Source organism: Osmerus mordax, chromosome 2, assembly GCF_038355195.1.
Source record: "Osmerus mordax isolate fOsmMor3 chromosome 2, fOsmMor3.pri, whole genome shotgun sequence".
Classification (NCBI taxonomy): Eukaryota; Metazoa; Chordata; class Actinopteri; order Osmeriformes; family Osmeridae; genus Osmerus; species Osmerus mordax.
In genome coordinates, this window is record NC_090051.1 from 7642841 (window position 1) to 7663133 (window position 20293).

At 43.8% G+C, this 20293-nt stretch overlaps 1 protein-coding gene across 3 annotated transcripts in view; it reads right to left on the reverse strand.

The window, feature by feature from the left end:
* Nucleotides 1-20293, reverse strand: part of usp37 (ubiquitin specific peptidase 37) — a 99469-nt gene that overhangs the window by 40298 nt on the left and 38878 nt on the right. For all 3 annotated transcript variants that reach the window (XM_067261998.1, XM_067262011.1, XM_067262006.1), the window contains exons 12-18: nucleotides 14057-14280; nucleotides 13791-13908; nucleotides 13612-13691; nucleotides 3925-4089; nucleotides 3753-3806; nucleotides 2127-2262; nucleotides 167-377 (exon numbers count right to left, since the gene is read on the reverse strand). In XM_067261998.1, the coding sequence (XP_067118099.1) occupies nucleotides 167-377; nucleotides 2127-2262; nucleotides 3753-3806; nucleotides 3925-4089; nucleotides 13612-13691; nucleotides 13791-13908; nucleotides 14057-14280 (988 nt within the window). The remainder of the gene's footprint in view (nucleotides 1-166; nucleotides 378-2126; nucleotides 2263-3752; nucleotides 3807-3924; nucleotides 4090-13611; nucleotides 13692-13790; nucleotides 13909-14056; nucleotides 14281-20293) is intronic.

Here is a 20293-nt window from a genome sequence, read left to right on the forward strand (position 1 = left end):
ATGATATCCTTAGTTGTTTGTTGTCTTATAATTTATGTTTCTGTGTATTTTTCTTGGAAAAATATAATTGGAATTTTACGCATTCATAAAGTTAATTACATCCACCTACAAGTTGTATTGTGATTTTCATTTTAATTACACAGTCCCTCAGTTGGTCCCTGTTTACCTGCAGACTGTTTGTTCTCAGTGTCTAGCAGCTCTGTGTGATAGGCCAGCTCCTGAACATCGTTATCTCCAAAGCCTGTGTCTGGACTGCTGGTCGGCTCGTCATCCAGGGCTTGGCCAGAGGGGCCATCGTCATGTCGACTCATCTCAAACACGGCTGCTAGCATCTCATCATCGTTGAGGTCTGCCGACTCATTTGGACTCCGATGAATCTAAACATACAGACATTTACACAAAACAGAAGGCTTGCATGTGAAGTGAGTGTTCCATATTTTCTCTGCCAATTTTCGTTTTATTTATTTTATAAAAATAAATAAAACTTGCGTGCAAAATAATTAATGTAATGCGGAACTACTGTTAGATACTCGTGTTCTTTCGGGACATCTAATCTGAAGCTCTGATTGGCGCCGCCGTGAGTCAGAGATAGCTAGCTAGCAGCACTAAGGACAAGTATGGCGAGTGGTGGCGACCCACGAGAGATAGAGGACCCGCCGGCCGTTTTAAGATTGCAAGTTTGGGAAAACTTCGGTTTCCCATTCAGTTACAGTAGTACAGGCGAGAGAGTGGTGTATAAGACGAGCACTGTGTGTCGGCATTGTTCAGCAGTTCTGGGCAGTGACGTGGTCTGGGTGGCAAGGTATAGGCACTGCCTACCCTGCCAAAATTCAAACAAACATTTTTATTAAATCATTTTATTTAATAAACTTGTATTTGTATTTTTACTGTTTATTCTTGTGATTTATATATGCAATATGTGTGTTATTGCAATTGTTTAGACGTTACGATGACTAATGTAGCAGTTACGCATAATCAAATACAATTTTAGAATAAGCAGTGCTTTTACTGTCCGTTCACTGCCGACGACAAGCGATAAACTCACTTGCGCACTCCGATCCTGTATTCTTCAACATGTAGGCTACAGTACCAGTCAAAAGTTTGGACACATTTTCCCATTTAAGTGCCTAGCCTCTTACTGACATCACTGCACGTCACAGGTTGTGGGGTATGTGACTGGAAATACATGTAACATGCTAACGCATATAACACATATGGCGTGTGCTAAATGACTAAAAATATCCGACGCCATCACCCAGGTGTGCCAATCACTGGAATGAGACAAAAACAAAAACTTCAACTTCTCCCTACAGTGCTTAACCAGCCATTAGATACACATACAAATAGGGCCAAATAAATTACTGACGCAATCGTAATTTACATGTCATCTTCAATGCGCCGTATTCACTCGTAGAGGAACCTGGTTTGTTTTGCTTTTCCCTCCGTTGTACCGAACTCGTACCGAACCGTGATGTCTGAACTGCGGTATGAACCGAACCGTGATTTCAGTGTACTGTTCCACCCCTACTCCAAGGCATTCAATAAAGATGGAGTGGTCAACTTTGTCAAACACTGCACTGAGGTCGAGGAGAACCAGGAGGCAGGGGGAGCCATCAACAGCAGCACTCAGGAGGTTGTTGTTGACCCTGAGAAGTGTCGTCTCGGGGGGAATGTCCCTGTACTTACTGTAAGTCGCTCTGGATAAGAACGCCCGCTAAATGACTAAATGTCTCAGTGCTGTGTTAAAAACTAAAACCACTGGAACATCCCAAATAGGTAATGAAGTTTAAGGTGGTCCTGAAGATGAGCAGCGGACACTTTTTCCAGTACCTTGGAGCAGGAAGTCAGAAATTGGCCATAGGCTCTGTGTCGAGAGAGGGATTCTTGAGGAGGGGGTTGATTAAGCTTTGAGAGATTGAGGGACATTATGGGCGTTAAAGAAGGCATTGAAATAAACAGGCGCAGATTAGGTTAGACAAATTCACAATGTATCTGATGACCGTGTATGCTTTGACAAACAATCAGGTATGACGTGCAATAGTGACATGTAAAATTAAACATGTAAATCCAAAACAAAACCACAATCAAAAATTGAACTGTTATTTCTTCATTCCTTTGCTGCCTACTTCGTCTGTCCGCTCGTCGTCAGGCATGCAATCGCAAAAATGGCGCTTGCGGATTGCCACCTTCCTGCTTGGTTCCTCCTCGCTATCAGAATCCACCAGGACGCTGCTCGAGCTGCCGGCCTTCACACAGCCTTTCCTGGAAACACCAATAAAGCATGACCGACTGGGAAAGAGAATGATACAAGGATGTCTAACACTTCCACGTTAACCGTTACTTCAACATAAAAAACCTGCTCTCTTTCAGATGGCCAGTGTGCATCACAGTATCTAACGGTGCGTTCACACTGCAGCGACACAAATCACTTGCAATTGCTCACCAGCGATTAGTTTCTCCTCCATCTTGAAAATGAAAGCTAGAAATGTTTACCATGGTTGCTACGTTATGAGAAACAAGAAAACACTCCGATTGGCCATCGCTACGGAAAAATCGCTCCTCATTTGCATAAAGTTGAGAAAATTGCTTGGATTGCGTCGCTAAACACAATGCACCACGCAAGCGATTCGCCTGGCTCCATTGAAAATGAATGGAAAGCATGTTGTCGCGTTGCTGCAGTGTGAACGCACCGTGAACAGGGGATGCACCGAATCCAGGATTCGGTTTCGGACGAATATTGGGCTTTTTGATGGGGTTGGGTTGGGTTTCGACCAATTTTTTTTCCACCAAGCCGAACCCTACACTTGCACTACGCTGGTCGACGTAATGACGCCGCTGTTGATTACGGGAAGGTGTTTACGTAGGTGGACCGTTCAATGCAGTAGGCTGGGAGAAAGTGAAAATGGAACTCGTGAGCAGCAAAAGTGTTGTTTGGCAGTACTTTCAGTCAAAACAAGGCGATTCAGGTCGAGCTATATGTTCAATTAGCAATGCAGATTTGTCTCGTGGTGGCAAGGACCCTAAACAATACACAGCATCTCTGCTGTTAAAACATTTGCTTATTACATTACATTTAGTCATTTAGCAGACGCTCTTATCCAGAGCGACTTACAGTGAGTACAGGGACATTCCCTCGAAGCAAGTAGGGTGAAGTGCCTTGCCCAAGGACACAACGTCATTTTGCATGGCCGGGAATCGAACTGGCAACCTTCAGATTACTAGCCCGAATCCCTAACCGCTCAGCCACCTGACTCCCTTATGAAACATCCGAAAAAAAATCAAGAAATCTAAAAGGCTAATATTTTGGATATTGATTGGATCTTGAGATGGGCATATGGTAATTGTCAAAATAGTTTTTTCCCACTTGTCTTCCTGGCATGAAGTTGCGTCTTTTTTTTTTTTTTACAGTTAAAATAAAATGAAAAATACAATGTTGTGGACGTTGTTACTTCATTAATGTGTTTACTGTGTTAATGGACTGAGGGTGGGAGTAGGATTCGGTATTCGGTTTTGGATTCGACAGAATCTTAATCAGTGGATTCGGTATTCGGCCGAACCCCAAAAATCTGGATTCGGTGCATCCCTAATTTGAACATCTTGCAAGTATGGATATATCCTTCATGTGGGACTGGCTTGTAGTTTTAACTTCACATATTCCTTGATTTGAGCCCCATCAAAGCCACATTTTATTTGAACGCTATAATGAGTGATTAGTAATATTTTAATGTCCCATGGCGCAATCAGTAGCTTACCTGAGAAGTGAGGATGAGGAATTCACTAACTGGGAGCCCTTAAGCGTTCGCAACCTGCAAGTACCAAAAATATTTGTCATGTTTAATTTGGTGCCAATGTGACTACTTTGTGCTACTAATGATGCTGAAAGGTGTGTGCTGTATTTGGGATAGTTGACAGTAGTAGTCTTACAGGGCAGTGTGTGCACTCCAGCCTAGGCTCAGGGGAGGGCGCGTTGCATCTGTGCAGTGGGACAGCAACGTCAGGTATCTAGGAATCACCACTTGTTGGCCTAGCTTGCTGTTCAGAGACAGCTGGGCATTGAAGCTGTATCGCTTCAAGTGGAGGATCAGCACTCTGAATACGTAGGCAGAACAATCACAAGATGTTTAACATTTTTAATGCACATTGGCTTGAGTGTTACACAAAATTGGGACTTACTGGCACTGCTGATTCTTTTAAATGGCCTCATCAGCTTTAATTTCAAAGAACTATTTCAAAACAAAAGATTGTTTCTACATCTACCAAAGGCTAGGACAATACTGTCTTAGACACAGCTATGGTTTAACTCAACACTAGAAGCGCCAAGAATGGATCAATTGGGCACTTCACACAAATTCCAGGACCATGCTTTCTTGACTTTTCCTAGATATGCGTTTTATCAACCAGTATTATATTTCTTTCTAAAAATGATGAGCTAATTTAAGGCTATTTCACTCCTGTTTACTGTTAAATTGCTGTCAGGTGCGCGTTCGGCCATTTATTTTCCTGCATTCCAAGGCTGCGATTCTCTTTTCCATCAGCAGATATTGCAAGGGCTCCCGTATACAAGTCTTCTGTTATTCATTAAATGTTTTATATATGTTTAAATATACCCAATATAGAAATATATGTTTATATATATATATGTGCAAAATGATAAGAATGTAATTCAATTATACAAAGTGCGATTATTGTTCTTTATTTATTGACAGGGCACGGTGTATTGCACAAATGGGAGAAGCGTATTAGTTGTGAACTTCTAAGCTAGAAGCTACGATCTCTGCTTGCTCTCTCGTTGATCGTTGCAAAAACTCTATGCTATTTTCTAATGAGGCTACTGCTCATCGCTGGTGGAGCTTTATGACTGTCGTGTTCACTCTTGTAGTTTGGTTCTCTTGAATTTCTTGGTCCGGACCAAAAAATTAAATGATGGCCTACATTTGAGTCCTGGTTCGCTAACAGAGCAATTGTTTTCATCTAACCAAACCTGCCAAGTGTGAAAACACCCTTAGATGCAGATTTTACTTACCACTGGAATGTACAACTGTCCTGTGTAGGCTAGATTTCCTCCATTGTAAACGCTAAGGAGGCGCTCTGTGAACTATAGAGCCATCAGTGAACTGCTCTAATCAGCCCCCACCTCGGCTACTAAAACCACATCTCTGTCATGCTATTCTCTGCATAGGCGATCCAATGTGGATTTATTTCCCACTTTTCTGCTCCCAGCGGCAGAATTAGTGGGCATTCTAGTCAAAGCCGCGCTAGGCTTTGCACAAGCAGCGAAACGCAGCCGAAGGGGTAACCGGTAGGGGGCTCTAGTACGGCTACACAGATGTGGGATCAGAATAGTGCTTCCAAGCTTTTTCCTCTCCAACGTGAGGGTCACCGTGGCTAAGCGGTTAGGGAATCGGGCTATTAATCGGAAGGTTGCCAGTTTTATTCCTGGCCGTGTCAAATGACGTTGTGTCCTTGGGCAAGGCACTTCACCCTACTTGCCTTGGGGAATGTCCCTTACTTGCGTCTGCTAAATGACTAAATGTACGTTCACTGTGCAACAAAATGGACCTACTTCAGCTACTGATGGTGAAAAACAGAGACTTTCCGTCGCTCATTTTGGTCGGAGTTCTAAATGTATAAGTTCTAATAAGTATGTTCTAAATGGCATAAATGCTGCCAATTATTAATTGACGTATTAATAATTGACGTTGGTCAGTAGCCTATAGCCTATCGATTAAGGTACTCGAAAGCATGTACACTGTCTGCTTCATTTGAGCTTGATAGGCTAAGCATTCTGTAGCAAATAATAACAATAAACCCACCATTTATCAATTAAAACTACTTCTGCATAGTAATGCACCAAAAATACAAACGTAAGCAAAGGCAGCAATCACTATCGAATCAGACATGTGCAATTTAGCTAGCAGGGGAATAATACAAACAACAAAGATCACCAGTTAACTTAATTTAAATTAGCAAGAACTATAGACTAATACAATAACAGGCTGAAATTAACTGACAAGTTAGCTATACGACTTCTCAGAGACGCACAATCTCAACTGCGGTGTGAAGCGCGTATCCGTGCTATTCTCTGACATGCACTCTAACAATCACATAGACGTCCTAAAATTTTGTACAGCCCTATTTCTGATACCATGGCGGCAGAAATTTAGTCGTGGCGGGCCGCCATGGCAAAATAAACAGAGGAAACACTTAAAGGTGCAAAGTCCCATCCTCTATTTGCCAACCATATCCATCCATGTTAACAAAAAGCAGCTACCTTATTGGTGTAGAACGATCACGTGTCGAACCGTGCCACCAAAATCCTATTACTCTGTGAAGAAACTAGTTCTGCATTAAACATAGACGCATCGACAATTGACTGGAATTTCAGCAACAAACTTTTTTTTTGGTAGCTTAGCACGACTCATTCTTTTTTATGAGCTAAAGATTGTGTAGATGCCAGACTGTGGAGCAGGTTGAAACGATAACAGGGTTCACCTTACGGCCTATTGAGGACAGGTTTGAGAACCACTGACTTAAGAGCTCAATGCTCTTAACCCTTGTGTTATCTTCGGGTCATTCTAACCCACCATCGTATTGCGACAAATTTACCTCTTAAAAAAACAAAGTGAAGCATTTTCTCTTAACCGTTGGGCTGTCTCAGACCCCCCACATTGCAAAGGTTAAAATAAAATTATTTTTATTTGTTTTTGTATTGGGTAAAATTGGGTAAACACAACGATGGTTCGTTATGAATCTTTGGGTCATGTGACCCGAGGGCAGCACAAGGATTAAGACAGTGAAGATGGTTGTGGACTTCAGGAAGAATACAGCCCCACTCACCCCCATCACCCTTTGCGACTCCTCAGTCAACACTGTGGAGTCCTTCTGCTTCCTTGGCACTATCCTCTCCCAGGAACTCAAGTGGGAACTGAACATCAGCTCCCTAACCAAGAAAGCACAACAGAGGATGTACTTCTAACGGCAGCTGAAGAGATTCAACCTACCAAAGACAATGATGGTGCACTTGTACACAGCCATCATTGAGTCCATCCTCACCTCCTCCATCAAGGACTCCCACTGACATTTAACTATTATAAGTCCAGCCGACACCTATTGCACTACGCACAAGCCACCTTGATTTATTTTTGCACTATGCTGCCCATTCATTTTCTTATTTTTATATATATTTTGTATTTTAAATTGTTTAATTTTTGATAGTTTAGTTCTTAGAATTAGTTAGACTATTGAACTTTTCTACTTAGAATTTAAGATCTGTATATGTTATTGTTTGCACCTTGCTGCCACAGTAAATTTTGTGTTCGTGTAAACCTACATGGCGAATAAACCAGATTCAGATTCAGACTGCTCGTCAGATGCTCCAAACCGGTTTTGAAGCCAGTGGCTCATCACTAGAATTGTGTAGGCTACTGTTCGGCACTGCACTTTCTCGTCAATATTGTCCTGTTGCACATGTTTGCATGTGCACTGTAAAAATGTGTAGGTCTTATTTAGTTCTATGTAGTCTTGTGTATTTCTGTGTTGTTTCATGCTGCACTATGGTTCTGGAGGAACGCTGTTTCATTTGAAACATTCATGTTAAATCACCTGATATGAAAATGGGTAATTTAATGGGTGTGTGTAAGGCTTTTAGCGGATACTAAAGTGATCTCAAACTTGTTTCAGAGTATCCACTAAACGCCTTTAACACTAGAAACTCCAATTGACTCATGAGTCTACAGACAGGGACATTGTTAGTGACATTTAATGATCGCTAGATGGCACTAGTTGCACGGAGCAAAGGCATGGTCTTACAATGACCATGTCTTCGGCAATCTGTCAGTTATTTCCATGTTGTTAGTCAGTTATTATTTAATTGGAGCGTTTGTTGTCTAGTCCTTCAATCATTCAGCAAAATGTAATTTATTGGATAAAGAATGTCAAACACATTGCGGGTTAAGCTAGACTGCAGTTGGACTAGTAGCCCGACATATCAACATTTTATAGTTGGCTGACAAGATTGTGTTGTTGTTCCCAGTCATAAGTATAAACAAACACACAGGGACATCATAAACATTTAATGGTCTAATTAGATCCAGTTAAACTGGCAACCATGTAATGTTCTTCATTTATTGTCAGAACACAATCCAAGTATTTCAAATAGAAAGTGAATTGTCTGGAAATTCTAGGCTATAGACTTGATGTTAGCCTGTTGATGCTTAGCCTATTCAATTTTTGGAATAACAAGATGCAGTGGATAATATGTCCAAAATAATATCATACTGTTTGAGAATGTGTCTTTAGGTTTTGTATAAACTATTACGGTATCAGAAATAGGGCTGTACAAAAGGCCATCTATCAGTGACTGAGTGCATGCCGGAGAATAGCACAGACACACGCTTCACACCGCGAGTGGGAACGTGCGCCACTCCACATTAAAGGGAGAGAAAGAAAAATGAGACAGTTGAGATTGCGTGTGTGTGTCCTTGAGAACTTTAAGTCGTATAACTTATGTTGTCAGTTTATTTAAGCCTGTTATGTATTAGTCTATAGTTCTTGCACATTTAAATTAAGTTAACTGGTGATTTTCGTTTGTATTCTTCACCTGATAGCTAAATTGCACGTGGCTGTTGATGAAAGACTACAGCTCATTCAAAATTCTGCAGCTAGATTATTAACCAAAACTAAAAAGGAGAGAACACATTAGTCCTGTCCTAGCTACTCTACACTGGCTCCCTGTTACCTTCAGAATTGACTAAGGTCCTTTTCCTCACATACAAAGCTCTACACTGACAAGGACCTAGCTACATTGCTAACTCCTTTATAAACTACACACCAGCTAGAACACTGCGATCATCAAATGCAGGCCTATTAAAGGTCACAAGAAGCAGTCATAAGAAGATTGGTGATGCGGCCTTTGTCAATTACGCCCCAAAACTATGGAACAAATTACCCATAAATATTAGGGAATCAAACACGCTAGACATTTTTAAAAGACAGCTTATAACCTATCTTTTTACCAAAGCATTTAACAAATTTTATCTCAGAAGGGTTTTACTACTTTTTTTTTTTTTTATTGTTTTATTACTGTTTTTTGTATTCGAGAGACCGCAGATAGATTGCGGCTAGTCTGGGTTGATATGTTTTGGAAACTGCAAAGGCAGCTCGAGTCTAAGACAGACTCGAGACACCGCAAAGACTGCGGCTTACATGTGCTTTTGATTGCCGCAAAGACTGCGGCTTGTATTTTGTTGTGTTACATTTTATTTTATTTTTTTTGTATTACTTTTATCACTTGTATTATTGTTTTTATTATTATTGTTTTTATTGATTTTATGTAAAGCACATTGAGCTGCAATTCTTTTATGAAATGTGCTATATAAATAAAGTCTTATTTTTAGGTGCCAAGGACCGAAGCTGCGAGGCACCTATTGTACTTTTTAGTATTATTGGGTGTGCTTTGCCTTCGGCAAGGGCACAACCTTTGTTCTCTCACATATATCTTATTATTATTATCATTATTATTTTCCCACACCTACGGATCAGTCAATATTTTGACTACATAGACAACGGCGGTGTCAAAATGTTTGTCTTGATCGCTACCAGTGAGTTTTTTTTAATGAATGAGCGATTTCCCCCTAAATAAATGTCAAGCTTATTTACGTTTTTGGGGGCATATTTTCAGTTAGCAGATGGTACTGTTTGAATAGCGATTCCATCTGAGATAGCTACTGCCGGTCACAACGTTGTTGTTAGAATAAGCTTCAAAGGGGGTTCTTTATTAACGAATGAATGCAATATGAGTAGGCTAAATGCCTGAAGGAAAAACTTAAAAGGACGTTTAAATCAGAGATTAGGACCATTTTTACACTGTTCTGCCAAATGTATTCGATTTGATTCAAATATGAGGCTGATAAAGCCGATCACCATTCCCTCTTGCAGGGGAAATGAGAAGACAACTATTTCATTCTACACTTCACTCTTAGTATTTTGCGTTGTAAATGATCAGCAAAAGAATTAAGCTTTTAAATCTATGTAATCTTTATAAATAATAAGTATGCATTTTTATATAAAATATAGCCTACAGAAATATCAGTTGTAAAAATGTCATAAAAAAACTGACCCCTCTGCAACCGACGACGAAAGCAAGCACACCCTACAATTTCCCCAGAAATTGTACCCTCTCTAGTTATTATTATTCTTCCACCATGGGTTTCTATGACTGAGCCTCACAAAAGTTATCAGCCCCTCATTGCGCTGCATGAAGTCAGTCCATGTCGATATTCCATATTTTCAGTTAGCAGACGGTACTGTTTGAATCGCGATTCCATCTGAAATATAATGCCAGTGACAACGTTGTTACAGTAGCTTGTTTCAAAGGGGGTTTGCAGCTGTTTAAAAGGGTGTTCTTAATTAAATATGCAATACGAGTAGGCTAAATGCTTGAAAATATCACTAGAAGGTAAAAACTTAGAGGACTGACCCACCTGCAACCGACGCAAGCAAGCACACCCTACAATTTCCCCTGAAATTGTACCCTCTCTAGTTCTTTGTGGTATACTTTCAACAAGGTGTTGGAAACATTCCTCAGAGATTTTGGTCCAATATTGACATGATAGCATCACCCAGTTGCTGCAGATTTGTCGGCTGCACATCCATGATGCGAATCTCCCGTTCCACCACATCTCAAAGGTGCTCTATTGGATTGAGATCTGGTGACTGGAGGCTATTGGAGTACAGTGAACTAATTGTCATGTTCAAGAAACCAGTTTGAGATGATTTGAGCTTTGTGACATGGTGCATTATCCTGCTGGAAGTAGCCATCAGAAGATGGGTACACTATGGTCATAAAGGGATGGACATGGTCAGCAACAATACTCAGGTAGGCTGTTGCATTTAAACGATGCTCAATTGATCCTAAGGGGCCTAAAGTGTCCCAAGAAAATATCCCCCACAGCATTACACCACCAGCCTGAACTGTTGATACAAGGCAGGATGGATCCGTGCTTTCATGTTGTTTACGCCAAATTCTGACCAAAATCTGAATGTCACAGCTGAAATCAAGACTCATCAAACAGGGCAACGTTTTTCCAATCTTCTATTGTCCAATTTTGGTGAGCCTGTGCGAATTGTAGCCTCAGTTTCCTGTTCTTAAGGCCGATTTATACTACTCCGTTTTCACGGAGACGGACACAGGGAACGCCCTGCCCTCTCCGATGTGGAACGCCCTCTCCGAGCTCTACGTGCACCTCCTTATTTTCCTGACTATCAGTCCGCTAGTCTGTCATTTTACGGAAACTACATTGTTTTCAGCACCCACAGCCTTCAGAGTACTATAAATTCAACGAATCCGTCCGACTCCGTCCGTCTGTCTGTAACGGAGTCGGAGTAGTATAATTCGGCCTTTAGCTGACAGAAGTGGCACCCAGTGTGGTCTTCTGCTGCTGTAGCCCATCTGCTTCAAGGTTCAACATGTTGTGTGTTAGGGGTGGGCGATATGGCCAAAATCTTCTATCACGGTACGAGTAATTTCATATCACGGTTACGTTATATATCACGGTTTATTACACGGCTGTTCTTAATGCTGTAGAATGCTCCATTCACTTGAATGGGGCTTCCCAATGTTCTGCGGTGAACAATTTTTTTTCATATTTGACCGTTGCTATGCATATTAGACTGCTGTCAAGGGAAGTGGCCTTTTTGCCTCGGATTCACGTCTTTTGTAGCACTCCGCAATTAGTCCGGTAACTTTTCAACCCCAGCATACTCCGTTGCTTAGCGACGTCAGCTGATTTGAAGCCTAAAGAATGTTCAACGTCTATAAAGTTCAACGTCTTTGGCAAACTATTTCTCTGCTGATCAACACTACGAATGGTAACAAATAAATTGTAAAAAGACACTGTGTTAAGTTATTTTTTCGGCAAGTAGCCGTGTAATAAGCGGGTTAATGTATAGAACCTCCGCTTCGCGTCGGGGTGCTGTTCGCCCTGTCGGGGCTTATTTTCCCCGATAATGACCGGCGTTCTATACATTATCCCTTACATATCTCATGTGAGTAGGGGGGTGGGGGGTTATGGCCTATATGCTTAATAAGAATGTATGAAATACATAATTTAAACCAATAAAAAAATGTAATACAAAAATACAAAAATACCGCGGTTGAAACGGTATAGCCAAATCTCTCCCGGTAGACACAGCCCAGCCCTATTGTGCGTTCAGAGATGGTATTCTGCATACCTTGGTTGTAACAAGTGGTTATTAGAGTTACTGTTGCCTTTCTATCATCTCGAACCAGTCTGCCCATTTTCCTCTGACATCAACAAGGCATTTTAATCCACACAATTGCCGCTCACTGGATATTTTCTCTTTTTCAGACAATTTTCTGTAAACCCTAGAGATGGTTGTGCGTGAAATTCCCAGGATATCAGCAGTTTCTGAAATACTCAGACCAGCCCGTCTGGCACCAACAACCATGCCACATTCAAAGTCACTTAAATCCCCTTTCTTCCCCATTCTGATGCTCAGTTTGAAATTCAGCAAGTTGTCTTGACCAAATCTACATGCCTAAATGCATTAAGTTGCTGCCATGAGATTGGCTGATTAGCTATTTGTGTTACCAAGCAATTGAACAGGTGTACCTAATAAAGTGGCCGGTGAGTTTACATATAAACTATACATATTAGGTAATTTAAACACTATATATTAAACTTTGTCTGAATAACAGAAGACTCGCATACAGGAGCCCTTGCGACATCTGCTGGTAGAAAAGAGAATCGCAGCCTTGGAATGCAGGAAAAAAAAATAGCACAACTTTGATACGATTGCTCTGTTAGCAAATCAGGACTAAATGTAGGCTATAATAAAATGTTGGGGTCTGGACCAACAGATCCAAGAGAACCGAACTGCAAGTGTGAACATGACAGTCATAAACTCCACCTGTGATGAGCAGTAGCCTAATTAGAAACTAACATTAAGTTTTTGCACCACTTCATGATGATGTAAACATGCAAGCCACAGTTCACAATTTATTGTTCAGGGAGCAAACATTTGAGAGCAGGATAAACGGGAGAGCAAGCCGAGATCGTAGCTTCTACCTTAGAAGTTACAAACTAATACGTTTCTCTCTTTTTGGCAATACTTGGACCGTGGCCTGTCAATAAATAAAGAACAATAACTTTTCCCAGGATAACTGGATCTATCACACCATGAATATTCAGATGTCCTTGTGTGTAAATATATGCTACTGAGAGGCTGACCCTTGCTAACCTAGAACTCCCTTTACCGTGTCGCTACACTACTTTTGACTGGAGACAAAAAAGTGATCATTGTCAGCCGACAATAAAGAATGTTGATAATGTTGGGCTACGCATTTATATACCAACTGCAGTCTAACCTGCAACTTGTGTAACATCCTTTATAATACATCTAATGTTGCTGAATGATTGAAGGGCTGGACAACAAACGTTCTAATGAAATAATCACCAACTAACAAGACGGAAATGAATGACAGATTGACAAATTTTCTTTTTCCGACCTTGCCTTTAGCTCCGTGCAAGAAGCGCCATCTAGCGATTGAGTGCTAAGCCTCAATTAGAGGCAAAAATCGGTCTTACATACCTGGGAAGTCGGCTGAATTTGTGTATCACTGTTGCAGTCTTCCCACTGCACTTTTCACAGGAGTACTCAATTTCCTCCATCTTTAAAAAAAACAACAAAAAAACAAACAAATGTAAACTATATTCCTACAGTTTACACTAGGTGACATTTTATTGGACTCCCAATGTGGGGACACGCACCCTAAAAAAAAGGTCCAACGAATCCTGGATAGATCTTAGAGGAAGGGTCTTCTTCCTGCGTGGCAGGTCTATAGACAGGTCGTTGAACTGCTCTCGTTTGGTGACCACCTCTCCACAACTATAAATAAACATGGGGCACAGTCAGTGAATGTAATATACTGCAGTTTAAGACTTACATTTATATTGTTTCTTTACATAAATTATAGTCTTTTACAATAAAATGAATGTGTTTTTGTAAATATACATTGACCAGGTAAAGAACTCACCCTTTGCAGCTGATGGTGTGCTGCACTTCAAACTCCATGTTGACAACCACAGGGCAGGTGTAGATGCGGGAGGAGTCAGTCTCATCTCTGGATCGTGCTGCAAACTGCTGTGGCTCCTCCCACACAGCAGCAACCGCTGCCGGCTCACTCTTCCAGCTCTTATTGACTTTCTCAACGTCCTCTTTTAGCTGGTCCAGACACTGGCTCAGGAACTCATGAGCGTCCTGGTGGGTGTTCAGGAATGTGATCAGGGTTCCTAAACATTTTAACATTCCAGATAAATTCCTAAAAAAGTGCCCTTTTGTTATTAAACTGCCAACTCCATCAAATTAGAATTGAAATCATACCATCTGCACTTTCTCCCTCTTTTCTCTCCGATAGCAAGTTCACATACACCTGTCGTGTCCATATAGACCCGCCTCCACTTACTCATTCTCAGTGTAGAGAAATAAACATTGTATCTTTGCACTCGATCAGGTTCCAGGACCCTGCTTTCTTGACATTTTCAAAATCACAACCGGGAAAAGCCAATTAAAGGCTTTTTTGCTCATGCTTCGATTTAATTGCTGCCAGCTGCGCATTTGGCAATTTTTTCCCCTGCCTTTCAAGGCTGCGATGTCACAAGGGTTCCCTTGCACAAGTCTGTAATTCAGACAAAGATTATATAGCCTAAATAATATTTATATTATTTCTATATCTTGCGAAATATGTAGTTTATATATAGGCCTACCCTATAATGTGCAAAATGATGACAACAATGTAACTGAATTCAATGAAGTTAAGTTATGTTAAGTGCAATTCTTATGTCATGACAGTGGGAACAATAATTTGAATGGTAAAAAGCAAATGTGTTTTGTAAAGAGGATAAACATACCTAATAAATACATTTTGCATATATTCACACATTATATGACTGATAGTTTGCAACAACTTTGCTAATGGTAGGCTAACCCATTTATGAATAAAATAAGGTAGGCCTAATAAAAGGAGATGACAGCATGGCCGGGGGCTGTTATGATCATTGGATTCACAACAGTGTAACCGATCGTTCTTAAAGGCTTATAATTTATAATAATTTGAGACAGACTACAGGATTCTGTGACTCCTTGATGCTGGCCACACTTTATAGTAATGTTGTCACAATACAAAAATGTGGACTTTGATACTGATACCAAGTGTAGTATCATATTACTCGATACTCAAACGAAACAAATGATTTAATTGAAATGTAAAATAAAATGTCCCTCCCTGAGTCACCACCTTACCGCGGTGGAGGGGTTTGCGTGTCCTAGTGATCCTGGAAGCTATGTTGTCGGGGGCTTTATGCCCCTGGTAGGGTCACCCAAGGCAAACAGGTTCCAGGCGAAGGACCAGACAAAGCGTGGCTCAAAAACCTACCATGAAGACAAACAATGGTTCCCAGTTGCCCCTGCCCGGAAGCGGGTCACCGGGCTCCCCCCCCGGAGCCAGGCCCGGGGCTCGAGGGCGAGCACCTGGTGGCTGGGCCTTTTCCCATGGGGCCCGGCCGGGCACAGCCCGAAGAGACAACGTGGGACCCCCTTGCAGTGGGCTCACCATCCGCAGGAGGGGTCATGGGGGTCGGGTGCAGTGTGAGACGGGCGGCGGCCTTGGCGGGGGCATTGGCGGTCCGATCCTCGGCTGCAGAAGCTAGCTCTAGGGACATGGAACGTCACCTCGCTGGCGGGAAAGGAGCCCGAGCTGGTGCGCGAGGTAGACAGGTTCCGGCTAGATATAGTCGGCCTCGCCTCGACGCACAGCATCGGCTCCGGAACCAGTCTCCCTGAGGGGCTGGACTCTCTTCCACTCTGGAGTTGCCCTCGGTGAGAGGCGTCGAGCTGGGGTGGGAATACTTGTTTCTCCTCGGTTTGGCGCCTGTACTTTGGGGTTCACCCCGGTGGACGAGAGGGTAGCCTCCCTCCGCCTTCGGGTGGGGGGACGGGTCCTCACTGTTGTTTGTGCTTACGCACCAAACGGCAGCGCAGTACCCACCCTTTTTGGAGTCTCTGGGGGGGTGCTGGAAAGCGCTCCTCCCGGAGATGCCCTCGTCCTCCTGGGGGACTTCAATGCTCATGTGGGCAATGACAGTGAGACCTGGAGGGGGCGTGATTGGGAGGAACGCCCCCTCCAATCTGAACCCGAGCGGTGGTTTGTTGTTGGACTTCTGTTCTAGACACGGCTTGTCCACAACGAACACCATGTTCAAGCATAAGGGTGTCCATATGTGCACTTGGCACCAGGACACCCGAGGTCTCAGTTCGATGATAGACTTTGTAGTCGTGTCGTCGGATCTGAGGCCGAATGTCTTGGACACTCGGGTGAGGAGAGGGGCGGAGCTGTCAACTGATCACCACCTGGTGGTGAGTTGGCTACGATGGTGGGGGAAGACGCCGGTCAGGCCTGGCAGGCCCAAACGTAATGTGAGGGTCTGCTGGGAATGTCTGGCAGAATCCCCTGTCAGAAGCTCTCCCACCTCCGGGAGAGCTTCGATCATGTCTCAGATGGGGGCCGGGGATATTGAGTCCGAATGGGCCATGTTCCGGACCTCCATCGTTGAGGCGGCTGACCGGAGCTGCAGCCGCAAGGTGGTCGGTGCATGTTGCGGCGGTAACCCTCGGACCCGGTGGTGGACGCCGGAGGTGAGGGATGCCGTCAAGATGAAGAAGGAGGCCTATCGGACTGTATTGGCTGGTAGGACTCCAGAGGCAGCTGATGTGTACCAGCAGGCCAAGCGGAATGCGGCTTTGGCGGTCGCGGAGGCAAAAACCCAGGCATGGGATTGTTATGATCAGTGACCTATGCACTTTGTAAAGCTCTCTCTTGGAAGTCGCTTTGGATAAAAGCGTCTGCTAAATGAATAAATGTAAATGTAAATGGGAGGAGTTCGGCGAGGCCATGGAGAATGACTTCCGAATGGCTTCGAAAAGGTTCTGGACCACCATCCGGCGACTCAGGAGGGGGAAGCAGTGCACTGTCAACGCTGTATATGGTGGGGATGGTGCGCTGTTGACCTCAATGGGGGACGTCCTGGATCGGTGGAAGGAATACTTTGAAAACCTCCTTAATTCCACCAACACGCTTTCCGACGTGGAGGCAGAGACTGGGGACATCGGGGGGGCCCTTCTATCTCTGGGGCTGAGGTCGCCAAGGTGGTTGAAAAGCTCTGCGGTGGCAGGGCCCCTGGGGTGGATGAGGTCCGCCCGGAGTTCCTTAAGGCTCTGGATGTTGTAGGTCTGTATTGGTTGACACAACTCTGCAACATCGCGTGGACATCGTGGACAGTGCCTCTGGACTGGCAGACTGGGTTGGTGGTTCCGCTCTTTAAAAAGGGGGACCGGAGGGTGTGCTCCAACTTTAGGGGGATCACACTCCTCAGCCTCCCTGGGAAAGTCTATTCAGGGGTTCTGGAGAGGAGGGTCCGTCAGATTGTCAAACCTCGGATTCAGGAGGAGAAATGTGGTTTTCGTCCTGGCCGTGGAACTGTGGACCAGCTCTATACCCTCGGCAGGGTTCTGGAGGGTGCATGGGAGTTCGCCCAACCAGTCTACACGTTTTGTGGATTTGGAAAAGGCGTTCGACCGTGTCCCTCGGGGGCTCATGTGGGGGGTTGCTCCGGGAGTACGGGGTACCGGATTCCCTGATGGGAGCTGTCTGGTCCCTGTACGACCGGTGACAGAGTTTGGTCTGCATTGCCGGCAGTAAGTCAAACTTGTTCTCTGTGAGGTTTGGACTCCGCCAGGGCTGCCCTTTGTCACCGATTCTGTTCATAACTTAAATGGACAGAATTTCTAGGCGCAGCCAGGGCGTTGAGGGGTTCCGGTTTGGTGACCTCAGGATCGGGTCGCTGCTTTTTGCGGATGATGTGGTCCTGATGGCTTCATCGGGCCATGACCTTCAGCTCTCACTGGAGCGGTTCGCAACCGAATGCAAAGCGGCTGGGATGGGAATCAGCACCTCCAAATCTGAGGCCATGGTTATCGACCGGAAAAGGGTGGAGTGCAATCTCCGGGTCGGGGAGGATATCTTGACCCAAGCGGAGGAGTTAAAGTATCTCGGGGTCTTGTTCACGAGTGAGGGAAGAATGGAGCACGAGATCGACGGGCGGATCGGTGCGGCGTCCGCAGTGATGCGGGCTCTGCATCGGTCCGTCGTGGTGAAGGAGCTGAGTCGATCTACCAGTCGAACTACGTTCCTACCCTCACCTATGGTCACAAACTGGGTAGTGACCGAAAGAATGAGATTGCGAATACAAGCGGCCAAAATTAGTTTTCTCCGCAGGGTGTCCGGGCTCTCCCTTAGAGATAGGGTGAGAAGCTCGGTCATCCGGGAGGGGCTCAGAGTAGAACCGCTGCTCCTCCGCGTTGAGAGGGGCCAGTTGAGGTGGCTCGGGCATCTGATAAGGATGCCTCCTGGACGCCTCCCTGGTGAGGTGTTCTGGGCACGTCCCACTGGGAAGAGGCCCCGGGGAAGACCCAGGACACGCTGGAGGGACTATGTTGCTCGGCTGGCCTGGGAACGCCTTGGGGTCCCCCAGGAAGAGCTGGTGGAAGTGGCCGGGGAGAGGGAAGTCTGGGCCTCCCTGCTTAGGTTGCTGCCCCCACAACCCGACCCCCGGAAAAGCGGCAGATGATGGATGGACCAAAAAAAATGCCATGTTACTTGCACTGGCCAGCTTGTAAATACTGAGGATAGCTTACCGAAGTTGAGTTACCAATGTCGTTAGCGATGCTAGCTAACATTAGTTTGCTAGCTGTACATAACATTTCACTGGGTCTTGCAGCTGTTTGATTGACATTTTTATGAAATGTTATGTTCTACTAGCCATTTGCCTATTTTAGCAAGTCACAGTATTTCCAAGCCCTGATAGTATAACTGAGACGACACAGTAAAATAATTCCTCTTTCAAGTAATAAGCCCCCGTTCAAGTGTTCAGCATTAAATTAGCTGCACGGTCTGATCTTGGGACAAAGCTGCAATACAGTACATAACAGAAAGTGTTTCATTCTGCAGAAATTGTGTAAATGTTTTATGTAACAAATAACATTTTTAGAAACACCTCAATTGTTATCATTTGTATAATATTACAGCCCATCTTGGTTGGTCAAAGGCACAATCTTTACCCGGACGTTGACTTTCACACGGTGCTATTCACTGAATAGCACAAAAAAAATTATATGTGCACTGCTGTTTGTAGACTAGCTCCAGCGCTCGTTGCTAAATGACAGCAACTCACCAGGGGCCTCATGTATAAAGGATTGCGCAGCTTTCATACCAGAAGATGGCGTACGGCCAAAACTCGAAAAGTACCTACACATAGAAATATTTACATGTATAAAACCGGTCGTACGCCAGGTTCTGCACACCTTTCCTTTATAAATCACAATCAACGTGAGATTGACCGCACGTGAACAAGCCACTGAACCCGCCTTGCCTCCTCCCATAAATGAATATGCAGATGGACTATAAATGCACTCCTGAGGTCATTTCTTTGTCTGAATTACTGTATTTCTTCGAATAAACGCCGCCCTCGAATAAACGCTGCACCAAAAATGAACGTTATTTATTCGAAGAAATACGGTGACTGTGAGATCGAGGTTCTGACAACAGAGGTGGAGGCGAGAAAATGTGTCCTGTTTGTCGGCCTGTCATCAGTCGGCGGAGTGGAAAACTGTCACTATTTGTGCCCTTTCTTGTTTTTAACCTGTAGCACTTTGAGATTTAGCTAAATGTAAAGTGCGTTACAAATAAAATCATTATTATTATTATAGGGCCATAAATGATGTGGGTTCAGAGAACCGGACCATGGCAGAAATGAAGAAATGGTCCGATGTAAAACTTTAAATGAAGAAACGAGTGGTGGCGCATCGTAACAACATGGCATGCATTTCCCGAGTGATTTTGTCATTCGTTTGACACCCTCAAGTTTAACAGAAGTTATTAAGTGGTGGCGGATTAAACAGAAGGCTATATAGCATTTCCCGTTTTGGGTTTTGGCATTTTGATGTGATCATCCACATTAATGATCAAACTTAGTCAACGTCATAAACGTAGTAGTGGAAACTTTATTTTGTAATGTTATGTGAGTTTCGGCACTTTTCAGTTAGAATTTGCCACGTTAAAGAGCCAGACAAGACTTTGCGGACGGTCCGCCCATTCTCACGTCTGCTCAAAACTTTCCATGACGGCCCGCACATTCTCACGTTAAGTAAATCTTTATAC